Source organism: Rana temporaria, chromosome 6 (assembly GCF_905171775.1).
Source record: "Rana temporaria chromosome 6, aRanTem1.1, whole genome shotgun sequence".
NCBI classification, from domain to species: domain Eukaryota; kingdom Metazoa; phylum Chordata; class Amphibia; order Anura; family Ranidae; genus Rana; species Rana temporaria.
The window spans coordinates 174,212,808-174,233,076 of NC_053494.1; the positions used below are offsets into that span (position 1 = coordinate 174,212,808).

Genomic DNA, 20,269 nt, shown 5'->3' on the forward strand with positions numbered 1-20,269 from the left:
AAGAAATAATAGAAACTAGAATGATTTGTTCCACAACCATTTATTTATGGGTCCTTCAGTATATAGTCTATATAAAATGATTAAAGCAATTTGGCCAGGTTGTGTAACCACAAATAATCCATCCACAAATGGCAGCCTTCACAAGTGGTAAACCATTAGAAGCAAAATTCAGCAGGAGCTACAGAGTATAAAAGAGAAGAGAGGCGCCTCTAATGCCTCGTTTCCACTGAACGGAACGGTTCGGGTCGGTACAGTTTGGAGCGCTTAGAATGGTCCGGTCTATTCTGCTGAGCGTTTCCACTGCAAATCGGACCATCCGGGACCATACAAGGTTTAGAAAAAATGCCTAGCACGTCCACCAATCAGTGAGATGTATTGTAGGTCCGCCCTAACCAAACCATTCCATTTTCTATGGCCTCACATCTGAAGAAGGACCCAGAATGGTCCGGTACGGTTTGCTTTTATGACATGCTTTCATAATGGAAACACCCAAAATAGCGTACCGTACCGAACCGAACCGATTCGCTCAGTGGAAACGAGGCATTATTGTAGCAATATGTTGCTAAATGTTGTATCTTCATTAAAATTGTAACCATATTGCTACACTTAAGCCCTGTACACACAACCGGGATTCCCGGTGGTAAAAAGTCCGCCGGGAATCCCGGGTGGAAAACCCGAGAACCTGCTCGGTAAATTTCCCCCTGTACACACCAGACTGCGGTGAGAGCTTTGGCCGGGAATCCTGGCCGTGTGTATGCTCCACAGCAGTGTTTCCCATAGGGAAACTGCCGAGAAAAAGACTGCCGGAAACCGCAGCAGCAAAAAAGAGAACATGTTCTCTTTTTTCCCGCCGCGATTCGCGGCAGTTTTCCTGTCGGGAAAACTGCCATGGAGCATACACACGGCCAGTTTTCCCTGCCAAAAACTGTCATGGCAGTTTTCCAGACAGGAAAACTGGTCGTGTGTACGAGGCATTAGAGGCGCCTCTCTTCTCTTTTATATTCAGTTGTGACTTGACGCTACTTGTATATTAAGGTATTGCTTGTATATCAAGTCAAAATGTATTAAAAAATGTTGCTTGACTTGCAAAACACTCTCAAACCAAGTTACTCTCAAACCAAGGTTTTACTGTATGTTGAGAGAGAGAGAGGGAGAGACTAAAAATTCACTTGGCACTGCAGATATCTTGGAAATTAGGTGTCAGAATAGGTGCAAATATACGCTATGAGAATGTGCGTGTCACCAAAACGTACCTAAATTAAAATACCAATTAAATTTTGCATTCTTGCTTCTATCTCGAAAAAATTGCGAAAGTGAACGTAAAACCCTAAAATAATGCATGAATTATAAATATATTCATATAGATAAGACATTTAAAATGGATATATCTCAATTGTTTTTACAGCACCTTCATGTGTGAGAAGCTGAATGGGATTTACTGCAGGATGAAAAAATGGAACAGCCACTTGTACCCCCACCAGGACCTGAAAGCCTTCGCCTCCTCACCAGAGAATCTGTTGTTGCTATCGAGAAGCGCTTTGCAGAAGAAAAAGCCAAAAAACCATCAAAGGACCGCAGAGATGACGATGACGAAAATGGGCCCAAGCCGAACTCGGACTTGGAAGCAGGCAAAGGCTTGCCTTTTATATATGGAGACCTACCATCGGAAATGGTCACGGAACCAATGGAGGACCTCGACCCCTATTACAGCAACAAAAGGGTACGTGACTTGATGGTCATTACTGCTTCAACATCAACTAAAAAACTCATGTTAAAGAGTTTTTTAGCCTTTTATAAGAGTGGTAATATAACCCTACTAGGGTAGTCATGTTACAGTTTTATATAATTCTTTGTACTTTATGCTACTTTAATGTTTCCTTGGAGGTTTTTGTATCTTTGTGAAGAGCTGTGGCATAAGCTATTATCTGGTTTTATTGGTCTAGGAAGCAGGATGTATGTAAAGATATATTTTTCATTGAGAACTGTTTTACCTGCCAAAAGATTTGTATATCTGTTCTGAGAATTTTGTGATTTACACACAACTGCCAAACAGCACTACTGGTAGCTTCCTGTGTCCAATTTTACCACCATTCTGGTAACTGGCTGTGAATTAGCACCATTGCATCGATGATGTATGGTCTGCTGAAAAGGTCATTTTCCTGCTCATATAGAGGTGTGCAAATCACAAAACTAAGGATAATTACTAATTCCTTATAACACTTCATATATACAGTGCATTTAGAGTATTTCCCAGAATTCCAGTTTAAAGCCAAAATGTGTTCAGAAAGACACCACTGACAGTGGCAGTTATGAGGGGCAGAGAACATGTAGTCCTATTTAAGCACGGTATATTCCTGCATCAATAAATGCACCTGTGGCTGTGCTGCTTTTGCACAAAGCAGAAGTAGAGCAGGGAACTGATAGGATATGCAATGCACAGTACTTTTCGAACTTTAAAAAGTACAGTATGTTTAAAATTATTATAAAACTAAGAAAAACAATGTACTCTTTTATCTCTGTAATACAATTTGCATGTATTATTTTATTCCAGACTCTTTCTATAAAGTGGTATTACACCCAAAATCAAACATTTATTATATTGAAGCTTACCAATCCTTTGTTGTGATGCCTGCATTAATTTTCTTTTTTTTTTACGCTTTCTTTCTTCTATTTTCATCTGGTGGTCCAGAAAGTGAATCTGTTGTTTTTCAAAAGAACACGCTCCCCAGCAGAATGTATCCATTACAGAGATGAGACAAACCATTTAATACTTGCAGGGATGCTTTCAATGATCAGCTTCTTTTTTTTATATATATATAAAACCTTTATCTTAAAAGGACTAACTGTGACTGCTTATAAAGTGTTAGCTAGAGTTTGGCTTCAATTTTGTAGTGTATCTACCAGTCAATTTAATACTCCCCTCCCCCCAGACTAACCATGCTGCTTTCTAAAGATGCCCCCTGCACCCTTTGTGCAGAGTGGGTTTAATACTTCATTAATGCCAATTAAAATATATACGCAGTGAATACATGTTATTGCTCCAATGGATTTGGCATAATTCATATGATTTGCATAGATGTGGATGGGTGTGTTGTAGAGATGCCAGGGCTGTGTACTTCCAATATTGGTGAGAGTACTCATTGGGAGCCGATCCACTGCTGTTTTTCCAGCATGCTTGTCCGACAGAAGCCAGCCAAAAGACTGGCTTCTGTCGGACCGGTTGCCATATACACATTTCGAATGTCGGTCAGCTTTTATTGAACTGGCCAATGTCGCCTGGCATTCGGCTCGTGTTTACAGGGCTTTAGGCTTCATGTACAAATAGCCTACTTTGACCACTGGCCGGCGATCAAAACATTCTTATCCTGAACACGATTCTTCCGCATTCAAGAGAGGGAAGTTGAAGCTCCCCTAACTGCAGCAGTTCCTAAACTCTGCTAAAAGCCTATGTGTACATGGACACATAGGCTTTTATGGAGTTGCTTTGTCAAAAGACACCAAAAGCTCCTAAACTCAAGTTTAGACGTTGTAGTGCACATTAAGCCTTAACGTTCTTTAGTGAAAAAAAAATTCTTTGTTTTGAATAAAGTTGGGAAGACTTGAGGCCCTTGTCAGGTTTTGTGTTGGTGTCTATGGTTCCACCTAGGGCATGCACCATCTCTGCTTGTCCTGGTGACCATTGTGTGGGAAGAAAGAGAAGAAATCCAAGATTTTACAGTTGTCACCAGAATAGGGGGTTAACAGAAAAACCCTAATAGGGATACCTTTTCTAATGACTTTCTCCTTTCCATAGCTCCCAACCGTCCCTGATTTTGAGGGACTGTCCCTGATTTGGAACAAAGTCCCTCTGTCCCTCTTTCCCCCATGTGTCCCTCATCTTTCTCTGATCTTTATAGTTGTATATAAAATGCACTATTTATCTAGAAAGTGTTTCCCAGTGCTAAACCTCTCATCCATGTTTTACATTTCTGCCTTTGTAAATATCAAAAGTCAATATAAAGGAATAGTAGTGGTAAAAAAGAAAAAAGCACTTGTGGGTTTAACTATTTTTTTTTTTTTTTTACATGATTCTACTTTTGCTAATAGATGTTCCTCGTTCCCATCTCAAAAAAGTTGGGAGGTATGCCCTTCCTTGAAGAGAAATGAAGGAAAATTTCCCCAATCAGACATAGACAGCAAACAAATAAAATAAAGATAGAAAGAGAGGATATAAATTATTATCCACTCTACCCAAACAAAAAAAAACTTTTTCTAGAGATACACTTCAAAACTGGCCCCACACTCCTTCTTTAAAATCTTTGCCGTGTTTTCATCCTGCTATGTGAGCTCCGTCAGTTGGCTGTTGAATTTCTTATCAGATAGGCTGCCCAACAGCCAACTGAAGGAGCTTGTACAGGAGGCTGACCCTGCTACTGCCAATTGCAAGTCAGTGTCTTAGGCGAGATTTACCAAAAGTGGTACAATCAGAATCTGGTGCAGCTATGCATGGTAGGCAATCAGCTTGTAACTTCAGCTTGTTCAATTAATCTTTGACAATACAACCTGGAAGCTGATTGGTTTATACGCAGAGCTGCACCAGATTTTTTACTCTTCAGTTTTAGTAGTAAACCCCCCCCCCCTTTCTAGGTAAGAAACTTTGCAACAGATTCATGAAATGTCACCATCGAGTCACTGTCAAAACAGGATGAACCCTATATCCCTATGTTCACACCTATGCGCTTCTTTTGTGCATTTTCCGTTTTGCAGAAACACACTACAGTCCATTTAACATGGTTTCCTTTGGTACACGTTCACATCTATGCATTTTTTCAGCCGCTGCATTTTTGGAAAAGGGTTGGGGACTTTTTCTCGCTGCAGATTGTGTTTTGCATGTAATAGACTTTAATGGAGCCGCACTAGAAAAACGAGTGTTGCGTTTTTTTCCTTCACTTTAATACAATGTGTAATAGCTGGTTGCAATGGACCGGGCCGGGAAGCCAGCCGCTGTGTCCTTAACAACCGATGAGTCATTATTATTATTATTATTATCAGCTGTCAACAAAAATCAGGCAAAAAATGGGATCCTTCGGGTCTGGTATGGATTTTAAGGGGAACCCTCCCCCAAAATCCATACCACACCCTTATCCGAGCATGCAGCCCAGCAGGTAAGGAAAGGGACGGAACAAGCAAACGCGGCCCTCTCCTGAACCATACCAACATAGGGCTGTGGTTCTGGGGGTCTGCGGGGCGGGGGGCTTATCGGAATCTGGAAGCCCCCTTTAACAAGGGAGCCCCCAGATCCCTCCCCTTCCCTATGTTAATGAGTATGGGGTACATAGTACCTCTGTGATATAGGAAACCGGAACTAATGAACATACATCACTTCCAGTTCCCCTGGATGTAAACAGCGCAATTTTTTTTAAATTAAAAGCATTTGAGGGGCTAATAGATCCTAGATCTCTCCATAAAAAGTACCTGTCACTGCCTTTTGCAGGATAACAATAAAAGTGATAAAAAATAAATAAATGAAAGTGACAGTGTAAAAAAAAAAAAAAAAAGAAAACTGTCACCATGCCTGCGTGCAAAGGTGAATGCACGCATTGGTCCCGCACGCACGAACAGGGATTGGCCCACACATGCGAGGTATCATCATGAACATCAGATCAGTTGCAGTAATTCTAGTACCAGACCTCCTGTGTAAATCTAAAGTGGTAAACTGTAAATGCTTTAAAGCGTCGCCTATGGATAGTGAAATTTACGTAATTTTTCGCTGTTGCATGGGTGTGTGCAATTTTAAAGTGTGACATGTTTGGTATCTATTTACTCTGGATAACATCATCTTTTACGTTTTATCAAAAAACTGGGTATTATATTGTGATTTTGCACATTAAAATGTAAAAAAGTGAAGTGAAAAGTAAAAAAATGTCTTCCCAAAAATTGAAACACCTACCAATGTATTCTCTAGGGCAGGGGTGGGCAATTATTTTTTCGATGGGGCCACATGAGAAACTAAAAATATTTTGGAGGGCCGGGCCAAAAGGCTAAACTCAATACTGCATAAAATCAATTGTATTTCTTTATAAAAAGCAGTAAATATCATTGTTGGACAACTGGTACGAGTACTTGTTGTAGACATGGCACAGGAGGGGGACAGAGGCTGGGGACATGGCACAGGAGGGGGACAGAGGCTGGGGACATGGCACAGGAGGGGGACAGAGGCTGGGGACATGGCACAGGAGGGGGACAGAGGCTGGGGACATGACACAGGAGGGGGACAGAGGCTGGGGACATGACACAGGAGGGGGACAGAGGCTGGGGACATGACACAGGAGGGGGACAGAGGCTGGGGACATGACACAGGAGGGGGACAGAGGCTGGGGACATGACACAGGAGGGGGACAGAGGCTGGGGACATGACACAGGAGGGGGACAGAGGCTGGGGACATGACACAGGAGGGGGACAGACGCTGGGGACATGGCACAGGAGGGGGACAGACGCTGGGGACATGGCACAGGAGGGGGACAGACACTGGGGACATGACACAGGAGGGGGACAGACGCTGGGGACATGACACAGGAGGGGGACAGAGGCTGGGGACATGGCACAGAGGCTGCAAATAAATTATCATATCACTTCTTCACATCATCAGTATGCTGTGTCTTCCTCCTGTGCCCCTTTCACCTCTCCACAGATCTGACCTGTGGAGAGGTGAAAGGGGCACAGGAGGAGGACACAGCATACTGATGATGTCTAGGTAGGATAGCACTTCACACTCTGCTGCTGGACTGAGGAGGACTCACCAGACCAGGCCAGGGCAGTGGCACTGAGGGCAGGCAGCAGGCGTCGCGAGGAGTCCTACTCCAACGAAGAGAGTGGAGACCAGGGTCCACTCCAGGTCCGGGCACCAGCATGGCGGCTGGCCGACTGCTACAGTCAGTCGGGCGGGCAGAGCAGGCAGGCAGGCGCACTGGTCGGTCTCCGTCTGCCTTCACTCAGTCCACTCCGTCACAGTGGGGGTGCGTCTGCAGTGTGTCCACTACATCTGCTGATGTGTGCTATCCTGCCGGTGCCGCTCTCCACACATTCTACGATGTTCCTCAGTTTCCCCGCGCTGCTCTTTTGAATAGGCTGGCAGCAGTGTTGTTAGCGCGAAAATGCGCTTTGATAATTGGCTGCGCGGTGGGTGGTGGTGGGCTGGGCGGTCAGAGAGGGCGAGGCTATGCATAATGTAGGAGGACTAGACGCTGCCTGCGCTGCGGCTCACATTCGGATCTTTTTACGGGCACATTTCCCTTATTACAGACTTTTACGAACAGGGAAAAAGTGCCTTTTATTTACGTACTGTCCGTAATTCTACGGACGGTTGGCAACTAGGGTTGTCCCGATACCACTTTTTTAGGACTGAGTACAAGTACCGATAATTTTTTTTATGTACTCGCCGATACCGAATACCGATACTTTTTTTTAAATGTGTCCCCAAATGCAGCCATGTCCCCCGTATAACAGCCATGTCCCCCGTATAGCAGCCATGTCCCCCGTATAGCAGCCATGTCCCCCGTATAGCAGCCATGTCCCCCGTACAGCAGCCATGTCCCCCGTACAGCAGCCATGTCCCCAGTACAGCAGCCATGTCCCCAGTATAGCAGCCATGTCCCCAGTATAGCAGCCATGTCCCCCGTACAGCAGCCATGTCCCCAGTACAGCAGCCATGTCCCCAGTATAGCAGCCAGGTCCCCAGTATAGCAGCCATGTCCCCAGTACAGCAGCCATGTCCCCAGTACATCAGCCATGTCCCCCGTACAGCAGCCATTGTCCCCCGTACAGCAGCCATTGTCCCCCTTACAGCAGCCATTGTCCCCCATACAGCAGCCATTGTCCCCGTACCTACTGTTATCACCGCGGCGGGGAACATTACAGACAGCGTTCGTTTGAACAGCTGTTTTCCCCGCTGCGCATAGACACTCCCCCTTGGACGGATCTGTCCAATAGCGAGCAAGGGGGAGTGTCTATGTGACTCCCCCTTGCTCGCGATTGGACAGATCCGTCCAAGGGGCAGTGTCTATGCGCGGCGGGGAAAACAGCTGTTCAAACGAACGCTGTCTGTAATGTTCCCCGCCGCGGTGATTAACGTGGCAGCGGCGGCGGTTTCGGCGGCGGCGGGGGGGGGGGGGAGTATTCTATTTTAGTATCGGGGGTATTAGCGTGAGTACGAGTACTCCCGCTAATACTCGGTATCGGGACAACCCTATTGGCAACACTGCCCGGGGGCCGGATTAAAAGGTCCGCCGGGCCGTATACGGCCGGCGGGCCGTAGTTTGCCCAGGTCTGCTCTAGGGCCTCTGCTTTAAAAAATATATATATATATATAATGTTTGGGGGTTCCAAGAAATTTTCTCGAAAAAAACACTAATTGTTAAATGTAAACAAAAATTGCAATAAAAGGCCTGGTCTTAGGCCTCATGTATGCTGCTAATAAATGGAAGTTTAGGAGCATGTAAACACGACAAAACTGATGTTTTTAAACGTCGGTTACTATCTGTCAAGTTAAATAGTTCCGGAGAGGTTTTTAAAACGTCCCGTGTACATTAAGTCTTAGACCCATTCATTTTGAACTGCAACACAGTTTTTAAAAGAATTGTCACATCTTGTACAGATGGTTTGTCTGTGCGTTGTATTTGTGTTTTGTAGTATACTAAACGCATAGGCATTGTGGTGTGGTGAGTACATAGAGTACATAAAGCCGGATTTCGGGCATAGTTTTTTTTTTGCAATCCACAATACATTACATTCAATATTATTTTACAATTATCAAAAAAACACGATCGGTACATAAAACAGTGTAAACACTTACCTGATATCTGCTCAGCGATCTTGAGGTCGTTTCCATGTTAGCTGTGGGCATGAGAAGCCCAGTTCCTGTGTCTTCCTGGATTTCCCTAGAGAGGTGCATGCTGGGATTTTTAGGCACAGTAATGCCCAGAGACTCCTGGGAAATGAGTGTCATCATTTCCCAGTAGGCAATGGGGTCTTAGGACAGGAAGTTGAACCACCGCGGACTAGGAACTAGGCAGATTATTATTATCACCATAGGTGCGTGCATAGGGTGTGCCAGGTATGCCTGGACACACCCTAATGACCCTGTACTAGGCAAATCCACCCTTCTGCTTGGCTACAGAGGAAGGGACTGGGGGAATCTCTGTCCTCAGTCCCTTTCTCTATCAGGAAAGTAAGACATCAGGTGTTTTGACCCCTGAAATTTCACCAAAGCCCACCAATAGGGCACCTAAATAAAATAGTAAAAAAACATAACAAAAAAAATTATTGTAAGATAAAGATTGTAAAAAATGATGAAGTAATATTAAAAATATATAAACTACTGACAACAACCTCTGCCTTACTGACAACGTTTACGGCTCTACCGAAACTGTCCATTGCCCTACTGCCCTATATGTATATACACACACGCACATAGGTACGCATGTGTGTTTGAGCTTTGGGGTGAACATCCCAATGCAATAGGCTGCGCACATCTATGGTTATCACCAGTGGCTTCTTCAGGGGTGCACTACATAGCCACAAGAAAAACATGGTAGTTTAATTGGCTTTTACACATACTGATCCTAATTTGAGGGCCTATCTGGGTCTGCAAAGCTTTGTAGAAACATTAGACTATAAGCTCCACAGCCTGACTTTAGTGAGTGTCCCTGTGTTTGGTAAACCAATGCGGAATATGTTGGTGCTATATTTCAGTCAAGGACGTAATCACTTGATCTTCATTGGTCTCTGCATTTAATGAAAAATAATTAGCAGTTAATTATTCTTAAACAATACACAATTTATCAACTGCAGAACAGAAAGCAATTAACCCAGTTTGAAAAAATATGTTAGTGCTTGCCATTATAAGAAAGCATTTTAGTAAATGGGAAGCAAAGGTTTTGAAGGAAGTAATCTGGTGATGGTTTTCAACCCAGAATCAATAAAAGTCCCTTTACCGGCTTCCTCTTTGCTGTTGCTTTCTACTGGCTTTTTACTAACAATAATTGCAAACAGGGCATGGGTCCGAGGGATTTTGTTTGCTTCAGGGTTTTGCATTTTCATGGAAGTTTATGAGAATCGGGGTGGGGGGGAGGGGGGGGGCAGGAGGCATCCCTTCCTCCATTACTCAAAAAAAAAAGAATATTATTATTATACAGGATTTATATAGTGCCAACAGTTTATGCAGCACTTTACAATATAAAAGGGAGACAGTACAGTTACAATACAATAAAATAAAAAAGTGTTAAAACGGCACTGCCCATAGGAGTTTGCAATGTAATAAAATTTTGACTAAGAAAACTTGAAGATCCTACTGACGCAGCACATTATTTACTGATAGCAAATTACAGAAAGGACCAAAACTAAGCATGGCTAATCAGGCGTGCTTTAACACACAAAACTAAAGCATAAACCGAAACATGGTAAAATAGTGCAATTCCTGCACTACCATGCTCATAAAAAGAGAAGGCAGATACAACTGACACTACTGTGGAATAAGTGAAAGAGTATTTTGCCAATACAGCAGATTATGTTTGTGGTCGTAAATGCAACTGTTACATTGGAGATCAGTGTAAATTCCTCTCATACATTTGTGGTCAGTGCAAATCCCCCTATTACACTGAGGTCATTGTAAATTAAATAATTACATTGGAAGTAAGTGTAAATTCCTCTGTTACATTGATGATCAGTGTTAATTTCCCTATTACGGTGATGGTTAGTGTAAATTCCTTTGTTACATTGATGATCAATGCAAATTCCCCCATAGTATCTGTAATCAGTGTAAATTCCCCCATTATATTAGTAGTCAGTATAAATCCGTCTGTTACATTAGTGGTCAGTGTACATTTCCCCATAACATTGGTGGCCAGTGTAAATTTCCTCTGTTATATTAGTTGTCAGCTTAAATTGCCCTATTACATTGATGGTCAGTGTAAATTCCTCTGGTGGTCATTTTGAATCCCCCCATTATATTGGTAGTCAGTTTAAATTTACTCATTGGTGGTCAGTATATATTTCTCTATTAAATTGGTGATCAGTGAAAAAAAGTCCCCATAACATAGGTGGCCAATGCAAATTCCTCTGTTATATTGGGTTGTCAGGGTAGACTCCCCCTTTACATTGTTGGTCAGTGTGAATTTCTTTGTTGCATTGGTGGTCAGTGTATTGCTTCTTGGCCTTTTGGCTAAGATCAAGTGTAGTATCTGTTCTTATCAGTTGCCAATAGGTGGTGCTAAGATGACTGTCCCCAGTACCCTGTGAGAGGGGGAACGGGATGGCAGTCGGCGGACACTAAGCCTGTTGGCATGGAGGTGAAAGCCTTCTGATCGGGATAGAGAGGCATGAGATCGAAGCCAGGAGGCCGGGTCCCTGGCCTTTGGCCTGGATTTGGTGGTATCTGCCCCAGTCAGTTGTTCTGGAGAGAACCCTTGCTCCTCTTTTTACCGGGAGGAGCGGGTAGTATTTCCAGAATGTGATTAGGTGGGAGAGATAGGGGTTGTGGGTTGTAGCCTGCTTAGGTGGGCTCTCCCCGACATCTTCTCCTACCTTCCTGGCCGGGAAGGGTGCTGCCGGTCTGGACTGGGGGCTAGGGACCGTTGAAAAGCCTGTGGAGATAGTGCCCCTGGAGTGGCAGTCCAGGGGTGCCATACATTGCACGAGTGTTTAAAAGGGGCACTCATCGTGTGGCACCTTAGGTCACTGATCTCCACATTCACACTTTTCACACCTGCCTCTTGGGCCGGGCCTTTTGGCTAGGACCAGAGGAATTTTTGTTTCCTGGCTGGAGGGCCGGCCAACGTATTGCACGTTGGTCACTTTCCTCACTCTCCCATCTTCCTTCTTCCCCACTTTCCTTTTTTATTTTACCCCCTGTTTGTCTTGTTTTGTCACTTTTTTCGTTTGGTGCTTCCACTTTTAGTGTGGCGAGTAGGGTGCTGGTCCTCGGGCCTGCCTCTGAAAGTCTTGGGAGTTGGTGGACATGGCCTTCTGGCTTAGTTCGCCGACTCTCATGGGGTCTCCCTTCAGGGGAGCCTCACCGAGGAGGGTTCTGTTTCGGCAGTCCCTCCGAGGATTTTGGGCCCTTGTGGCTTCGGCTGCTTGGACCAAGATGGGTCCATATGGCTTCGGGTGTATGGGCCACAGTTACTCTTTTCCCTGTCAGGAGCCTAACGCCCCGGGGGATCAGAGCTGGGTCCTTTTCGGAGGACCACTTGACGATGGCACCCGTCGCAGTTTTTTGTGTTTCACTCTTTATGTGTGTGCACATTTTTTCCTGCACCGGGTGGTTTTTGGGTTGTGTTTTGCACGCCACAGGCTTTTCAAAAAATTGGTGGTCAGTGTAAATTCCCCTGTTACACGTCTGGTCAGTGTAAATTGCCTTTACATTGTTGGTCAGTGTAAATTCCCATGTTACTAAGGTGGTTAGTGTAAATTCCCCTGTTACATTGCTGGCCGGTGTAAATTCCCCTGTTACATTGGTGGCCAGTGTAAATGATCCTGTTAAATTGGTGGTCAATGTCGATTCTTCCGTTATATTGGTGGCCGATGTAAATGACTAATCATTAACATGAAGAATGAACACAAAGAGGGAAAGCTCCCTTTACTCATGTTGAGATTTATTATGACGCCAACAATCCTTTTATTAGAAATCCGCAGTGGTCAGCTGAGCGGAGAGAGTGAGAGACACAACGCACAGAGATTATGTTCTTATTCTTTTCTTCCTGTTGGAGACTTCTGTCTGTAGGACTGATGTTTTCTGCTAGGAAAAAAGTATTCATGAAGCTTCTGCTCTATCCCTCCCTCTCTCTCTGTTCACCGGTCTGGCAGCTGCAGATGATTAACAAAAGGGTTCCTGGTGTCACAATACATTTTACACAAGTAGAGAGTAAATGGATCTTTCCCTCTAGTTCAGTTCTTTCTCATTCTATAATTGTCACTTTTATTTATGCCTGGTTTCCCCTCTGCATTGCAGGAAACACCCCAGCATGCAGTGTACTGCTGACAAGTGCCATCTGCCAAGCACTGCTGGGAGAGCGATCTTTAGCACCCAACCCTGATGCCGCGTACACACGATGATTTTTCGTCATGAAAAAAAACAACGTTTTTAAAAAAGTAATTTAAAATGATTGTGTGTGGGCTTCACGTCATTTTTCGGCTTCTGTCGTTTTTTGGGTAGTAAAAAATGATCGTGTGTGGGCTAAAACGACGTAAAAAAACAGCGCTTGCTCAGAAGCAAGTTATGAGACGGGAGCGCTCGTTCACGTAAAACTACCGTTCATACTGGAGTAAGCCCATTCATCCTGCTGTAACAGACAGAAAAGCGCAAATCATCTTTTACTAACACGGAATCAGCCCAAAGGCGAATAGAACTTCCCCTTTAGAGTGCCGTCATACGTGTTGTACGTTACTGCGCTTTTTTCATAATTTTTTTAAAACGATGGTGTGTGGGCAACGTTGTTTGTAATGATGAAGTTGGAAAAACTTTGTTTTTTGGACATGCTGAAAAACGTCGTTTTTTTTTTCATGCCGAAAAATCATTATGTGTACGCGGCATGAGTGTTCCCTCCCCGTGAGCTATTAACTTCTGCAGCAGCAAAGGTTGCAGGTCCTGTCCTATTTATACCAACCTCCTGCTGAAGAGCCCAAAGTGGCCACCTCTTCAGCCTGTCCCCAAGCCGGCCAACTTTCAGTGACCTGCTCTACCTTCTTTACACCCATCAAAATCAGGGGGTAGGTTCACAATACTCCCCCCCCCCCCCGGCCTTGTAACGTCTTAGGCCGCGTACACACAGTCGATCCATCCGATGAGAATGGTCCGACGGACCGTTTTCATCGGTTCACCGCTGAAGCAGACTGATGGTCTGATGTGTGTACACACCATCGTTCCAAAAACCGATCGGGTCAGAACACGGTGACATAAAACACAACAACGTGCTGAAAAAAATGAAGTTCAATGCTTCCAAGCATGCGTCGACTTGATTCTGAGCATTTGTGGGTTTTGAACCGATGCTTTTGTGTACTAACCATCGGTTTAGACCTATTGGTCAGTGGTCCATCGGTTCAATTTTAAAGCAAGTTCTCTAACTTTTGTCCAAAGGACAAAAGACCGATGGGGCGTACACACGGACGGTTTGGACCGATGAAACTGAACTTCGGTCCGTTTTCATCGGTTTGGACCGATGGTGTGTACGCGGCTTTAGGAAGCCAGCAGCTGTCTGTGCATGTACCAGCAAATTAACCATTTGCCTCCCAGGCCTATTCTGACTTTTTGCTAGAATATTACTTAGAGCCCCCAAACATCATATATAGTTCACAGCGATACCTTACATGTGTGGTGTGAACACATATGCGTGCATGACCTATGCATGCATTCACCTTTGCGCGCAAGCAGGAGGGGGCCGGGGGCGCTTTTCAAATGTTTTGAATTTTATTATTTATTTTATTTAACACTTTTTATTTTTTACACTGTCTCTTTGATTTTTTTTATCAACTTTATTGCTATCACAAGGAATGAACCAAGATGAACCAAGATCGGTTTGATCAGATGCTTTATCAAGCCTTTAATGCCTTGCTTGAATGAAACCGAAACCAGAAGTGATGAAATCCTCGTTGCTTCCGGTTTATGCCATCACGTAGTGGGAGGAACAACATCAGCTCCTCTAACTGTGTCCCGGGAACTGGATGCTGCCGGTCACATCCTTACTAGGCTCTCTGATTGCAGGGGAGAGCCCGGGGAAGGTGGCGGCGAGAAGAGGGCGGGATCCCCTGCCACTACCTGTAAATGTAACCCAGCGGCTTCTTAGCTGCAAGGATTGCTTTTACATTGAAGTGAATTGTTGACCCTAAAAAATTATATTTAGATCATTGCTGCAGCGTTGACTGAGATATTATCCTTCCAATCCAGCGACATATCGGTACAACGCTGGTTGGCAAGTGGTTAAAGCTTTGAAATTAAGTATTTTTACTACCAGGCAAAAACACACACAGACTTTTAAAGAGGAAGTAAACCATCTGACACATTTCAAGAAAAGAAAAACCCTGCAAGACAAAGGCATAACATACTAGCTCATTAAGAATTACTTACCTGAGACCGAAGCCCCCGCAGCTGTCCTCGGACACAACCTCCGTCGCCGCCATGATAGCCAGTGTGACTTCCGGGTATCGCTGCTCCGGCGCTGTGACTGGCCGGAGCAGCGATGACATCACTTTGCCACTAACGGCATGATAGCGGCACACTCAGTGCACCTGAGTGCCGTTCATGTGCTGTATTTCTTTCATATATTTATTTGCAGGGATTTCCTCTCTTTTCCTGTTTAGCTATGGGACAGGAAGTAAGGGGAAATCTCCACAATGGGATATAAGGGGTTATAATTTCCCTCCCTCCCTTCCTCCTATCCAAAATGAAAAAAAAAAGTTTTGCCTATAGTTTCACTTTAAATTAAACTGAAGGCAAAACTAAAGGAAATCTTCCAATAGGGACACAAGTTCGAGATAAGCTGGGATGATTTAGGCAGCACTGTTGTGAAGTAGCTATAACCTCTACAGTGCTCGATCTGGAAAAATGTAATGATATAACTGACTATATACACACACCTCCTATATGATCATAGCTATAATACAGAATATAACTTACACTTTAGAATCCAATGTTTGAGATCAGTGTTAATTTCGTAGACTAAAATAAAACTAAAACAATTCAAATGACTAAAAAATTATTAAAACTAAATTGGCATTTTAATCAAAAGACTAATCAAAAGACTTATGCCGCGTAAACACGATAATTTTTCGGGTTGTAAAAAACAACGTTTTTTAAAAATGTAATTTAAAACGATCGTGTGTGGGCTTCAGAGCATTTTTCGGGTTCTGAAAAACGACCAAAAAAAAAAATTCGAACATGCTCTATTTTTTCACAACGTTTTAAACAATGTCGTTTTTCGGGTTGTAGAAAATGATTGTGTGTGGGCTTTAACGACATGAAAAACCTGTGCATGCTCAGAAGCAAGTTATGAGACGGGAGCGCTCGTTCTGGTAAAACTAGCGTTCGTAAGCACATTCATCACGCTGTAACAGACTGAAAAGCGAGAATCGTCTTTTACTAACACAAAATCAGCTAAAGCAGCCCAAAGGGTGGTGTCATCAGCATGGAACTTCCCCTTTATAGTGCCGTCGTACATGTTGTACGTCACCACGCTTTGCTAGAGCATTTTTTTCACGATCGTGTGTGGGCAACATCGTTTTAATGATGAAGTTGAAAAAACTTTGTTTTTTCTAGAGCCTGAAAAACGTTTTTCAACCCGAAAAATGATCGTGTGTACGCGGCATTATGCCCTGTACACACGATCGGAATTTCCAATAGGATAAAATCCGATGGAATTTTCAGTCGGAATTCCGTTCAAGCTGTCTTGCATACACACTGTCAGACCAAATTCCGACTGTCCAAACCGCGGTGACGTAAAACACTATGACGAGGCGGGAAAAATGAAGTTCAATGCTTCCGAGCAGGCGTCTACTAGATTCTGAGCATGGATTTTTTTTTCTCCTTCGGAGTTCCACACAGACGATCGGAATTTCCGATAGGATTTTTTTCCATCGGAAAAAAAATAAAACATGTTCTATTTCTAAGTCCGTTGGTGCCCACACATGGTTGGAATATCCGATGAAATAATTCCATCTGACTTTTTTCATCGGAAATTCCGATTGTGTGTACAAGGCATAAGAGGTTGATTTACTAAAGAGAACCACTGAAAAAAATAATGGTGTACATATAAGTAAAGTGCAAGTGCAAAGTAATGAATATGTTCAAACAATATAAAGTAGTATGCATCAATATGTGTTCAAATGATAAAGTCCATCAAATTAACCTAATTGATGGCTATAAAGTCCAATATGAATGTGCCAAAATAATAAAGTGCTCAGTGCTCAAGGACCAATTTCCACTTTAAAGGTGCTCCAGTGTTCTAAAAGTGCTCTTTCAAATAAAAAAAGCAGCCTCTTACCAGACGGCATGGATCTCGAATACAGAGATCAAATAAGCCTGCACTCAATCTCCATAATAGATGGTTCAATGAGAAGGTACTCCAGGTATGGCACTCTCGCTGATGTCAATGAGCTTAAATATCTATTTAGGAAAAGCCACTCACCATGCAGGCATGTGTGAAAAGAAAACGGGGAGAAGCCTCCTAGCGTAAAACGGTAAAGCTGGTTTATTAAGACATACAAGATACACTTATGATGAGGTTGAGAATCCCAAGCAGTGCTAAAAACAAGCCGGCCATGGTGTCACCTGGCCGTTATGACTTCACACGCAAGCTCCCCCTTATGTGTGGCGCCATCACGGCCGTCGGGACGGGTGACACCGTATCTAAGAAACTTGAGCTGATGCAGTCTAAGCAATGCCGTTTTCTCAATCAGCACCCCAAATAGTCCCAAGAGCAGGTCTAAAAAGCAAGGCAACAGGCTGTATACTTTAGACCAGGTATTTCCAAACTTTTTGACATTTAAATTTTACAAATATTTGCAGGCTGAAAAAAAAATCCGTTTCATACACTTATGCCCTGCTCACACGACCGGGAATCCCGTCAGGAAAAAAAACTTTTCTTGACGGGATTCCTGGTAAGCTTGCCGTGCATAAAGACGGCCATTCAAAAGAACCGCCGTTCTTTTGAATTGCAAGAACGCGGTGACGTCATTGACTGAGACAAGCCGGCGCTCGTCACATTCGATGCCGTCGCCACCATCTTGCTACACAAAAATCATTGAAACTAAATCTAAAAAGGGAAGATCCTTCCAAAGAGGGACAGATGGGAGCTATGTAGACATGTCTCTTGAAGTCTTTGAACTAGTCATTAGACATGTGCACACTGAAATATTTTGTTTCGTAATTTTGTTTTCGTCCGAAAAATACATTTAGTTACTCCCGAAATTCGTTTTTATTTATTTAGTTTTTCGTTAAAAAAATGCATTCGTCCGAAAATCCAAATTAAGGTTGAATCTGTCATTGAAGGCTTTTGGTGTCTGGTCGAATGTTCTAATGCCCCGTACACACGATCACTTTTTGTCATGAAAGAAAACAACATTTTTCATCATGAAAAAAAACTAAGTTTTTTCAACTTCATCATAAAAAACGACGTTGCCCACACACCATCGTTTTTTTCAAAATGCTCTAGCAAATCGCAGTTACGTACAACACGTACAACGGCACTTTAAAGGGGAAGTTCCATTCGCTTTTGGGCTGCTTTAGCTGATTCTGTGTTAGTAAAAGACGATTCGTACTTTTTGTCTGTTACAGCGTGATGAATGTGCTTACTCCATTATGAACGGTAGTTTTATCAGAACGAGAGCTCCCGTCTCATAACTTGCTTCTGAGCATGTGTGGGTTTAAAACGTTGTTTTAGCCCACACACGATCATTTTTTACAACACAAAAAACGACATTTTCAAAAACAATATAAAAAATTGAAGCATGTTTGAATTTTTTTTTTTGTCGTTTTTCAGAAGATGGAAAACAATGTGAAGCCCACACACGATCATTTTAAATTACGTTTTTAAAAATGTCATTTTATTTCATGCCAAAAAACGACCGTGTGTACGCGGCATAAGAAGAAGAAGAAAAAAAAATTCGACAAAATCTTAATTTTTTTTTTTTTCAATTTGACTCTTCATGTCTCTCTATGTCGAATCTTCATGTCTCTCTATGTCGAATCTTTTCTCTCTATGTCGAATCTTTTCTCTCTATGTCGAATCTCTTCTCTCTATGTCGAATCTTCATGTCTCTCTATGTCGAATCTTTTCTCTCTATGTCGAATCTCTTCTCTCTATGTCGAATCTTTTCTCTTTATGTAGAATAATATTGGACTAATAGAGTTAAGGTTAGGCACAATTAAGGTCGAATCTGTCATTGAAGGCTTATGGTGTCTGTCGAATGTTCTAAAAAGGAAAAAAAAAATAGAAAAGAAGATTCAACTCTTCATGTCTCTCTATGTCGAATCTTTTCTCTCTATGTCGAATCTTTTCTCTCTATGTCGACTCTTCTTCATGTCTCTATAATGTCGAATCTTTTCTCTCTATGTCGAATCTTTTCTCTCTATGTCGAATCTTTTCTCTCTATGTCGAATCTTTTCTCTCTATGTCGACTTTTCTTCATGTCTCTATAATGTCGAATCTTTTCTCTCTATGTCGAATCTTTTCTCTCTATGTCGACTCTTCTTCATGTCTCTATAATGTCGAATCTTTTCTCTCTATGTCGAATCTTTTCTCTCTCTATGTCGAATCTTTTCTCTCTATGTCGAATCTTTTCTCTCTATGTCGACTCTTCTTCATGTCGCTATAATGTCAAATCTTTTCTCTCTATGTCGAATCTTTTCTCTCTATGTCGACTCTTCTTCATGTCTCTATAATGTCGAATCTTTTCTCTCTATGTCGAATCTTTTCTCTCTATGTCGAATCTTTTCTCTCTATGTCGACTCTTCTTCATGTCGCTATAATGTCAAATCTTTTCTCTCTATGTCGACTCTTCTTCATGTCTCTACAATGTCGAATCTTTTCTCTTTATAAAGAATAATATTGGACTAATAGAGTTAAGGTTAGGCACATTCGACCGCAACAAAAACAAAAATAAAGCATTTGTTTATGCCGGATCTTTCGTTTTTCGTTTTCTGTGCTTTCGTTATCGTTTGTTAAAACGATAACGAAAATACCTGAAATTCTGACGAAAATGCATTCGGAACGAAAACGAATGCACATGTCTACTAGTCATACAATTTCTGTATTGGTCTTAAGATCTGTTAGTACCATATGTTTGGGTTGTTGTATTATGATAGTCCTTGTGTAACCCATAGCGGTTTCTACAGAAAAAAGGTTTTCCAGACTAGATCTGGATAAAATACTGTATCTCTGGCACAGTATCCAAATGTTTTGAAAACTTGAGGTTACATTTGGCAATCGCTTCCAGAAAATTGCTTTGTCATCTGCTATTTATGGAGACATTACCACAAATGTCTCTTGTAGCTACATTCGGCAAGACCGAGGACACGCTCGAAAACTCTAAATGTAAACTTGGTTTGTATTTAAGTGCTAAAATAGCTTCTGAAAATCACTATAACCTTTTATTACTTAGCAAGAGCTCATAATAACACAATGGCGATAAAAGTGACATCCAGCCAGCAGTCTGCATTAAATTCATAATAAACCCAAAAGCAAATCTTTATGATATTGCAGCTTACCATTTTTTAGATGAGATGACTGCATTACTTTTCTT

General features: G+C 42.7%; 1 protein-coding gene and 1 pseudogene across 4 annotated transcripts in view; both read left to right on the forward strand.

Annotated features, from left to right (window-relative positions):
• The window catches only part of LOC120944061 (sodium channel protein type 2 subunit alpha-like), a 199,012-nt gene that overhangs the window by 40,714 nt on the left and 138,029 nt on the right, over positions 1–20,269 (forward strand). For all 4 annotated transcript variants that reach the window (XM_040357836.1, XM_040357838.1, XM_040357835.1 and 1 more), the window contains exon 2: positions 1,406–1,720. In XM_040357836.1, the coding sequence (XP_040213770.1) occupies positions 1,454–1,720 (267 nt within the window). In that variant the 5' untranslated portion in view covers positions 1,406–1,453. The remainder of the gene's footprint in view (positions 1–1,405; positions 1,721–20,269) is intronic.
• On the forward strand, positions 11,179–11,273 carry LOC120944513 (annotated as a pseudogene).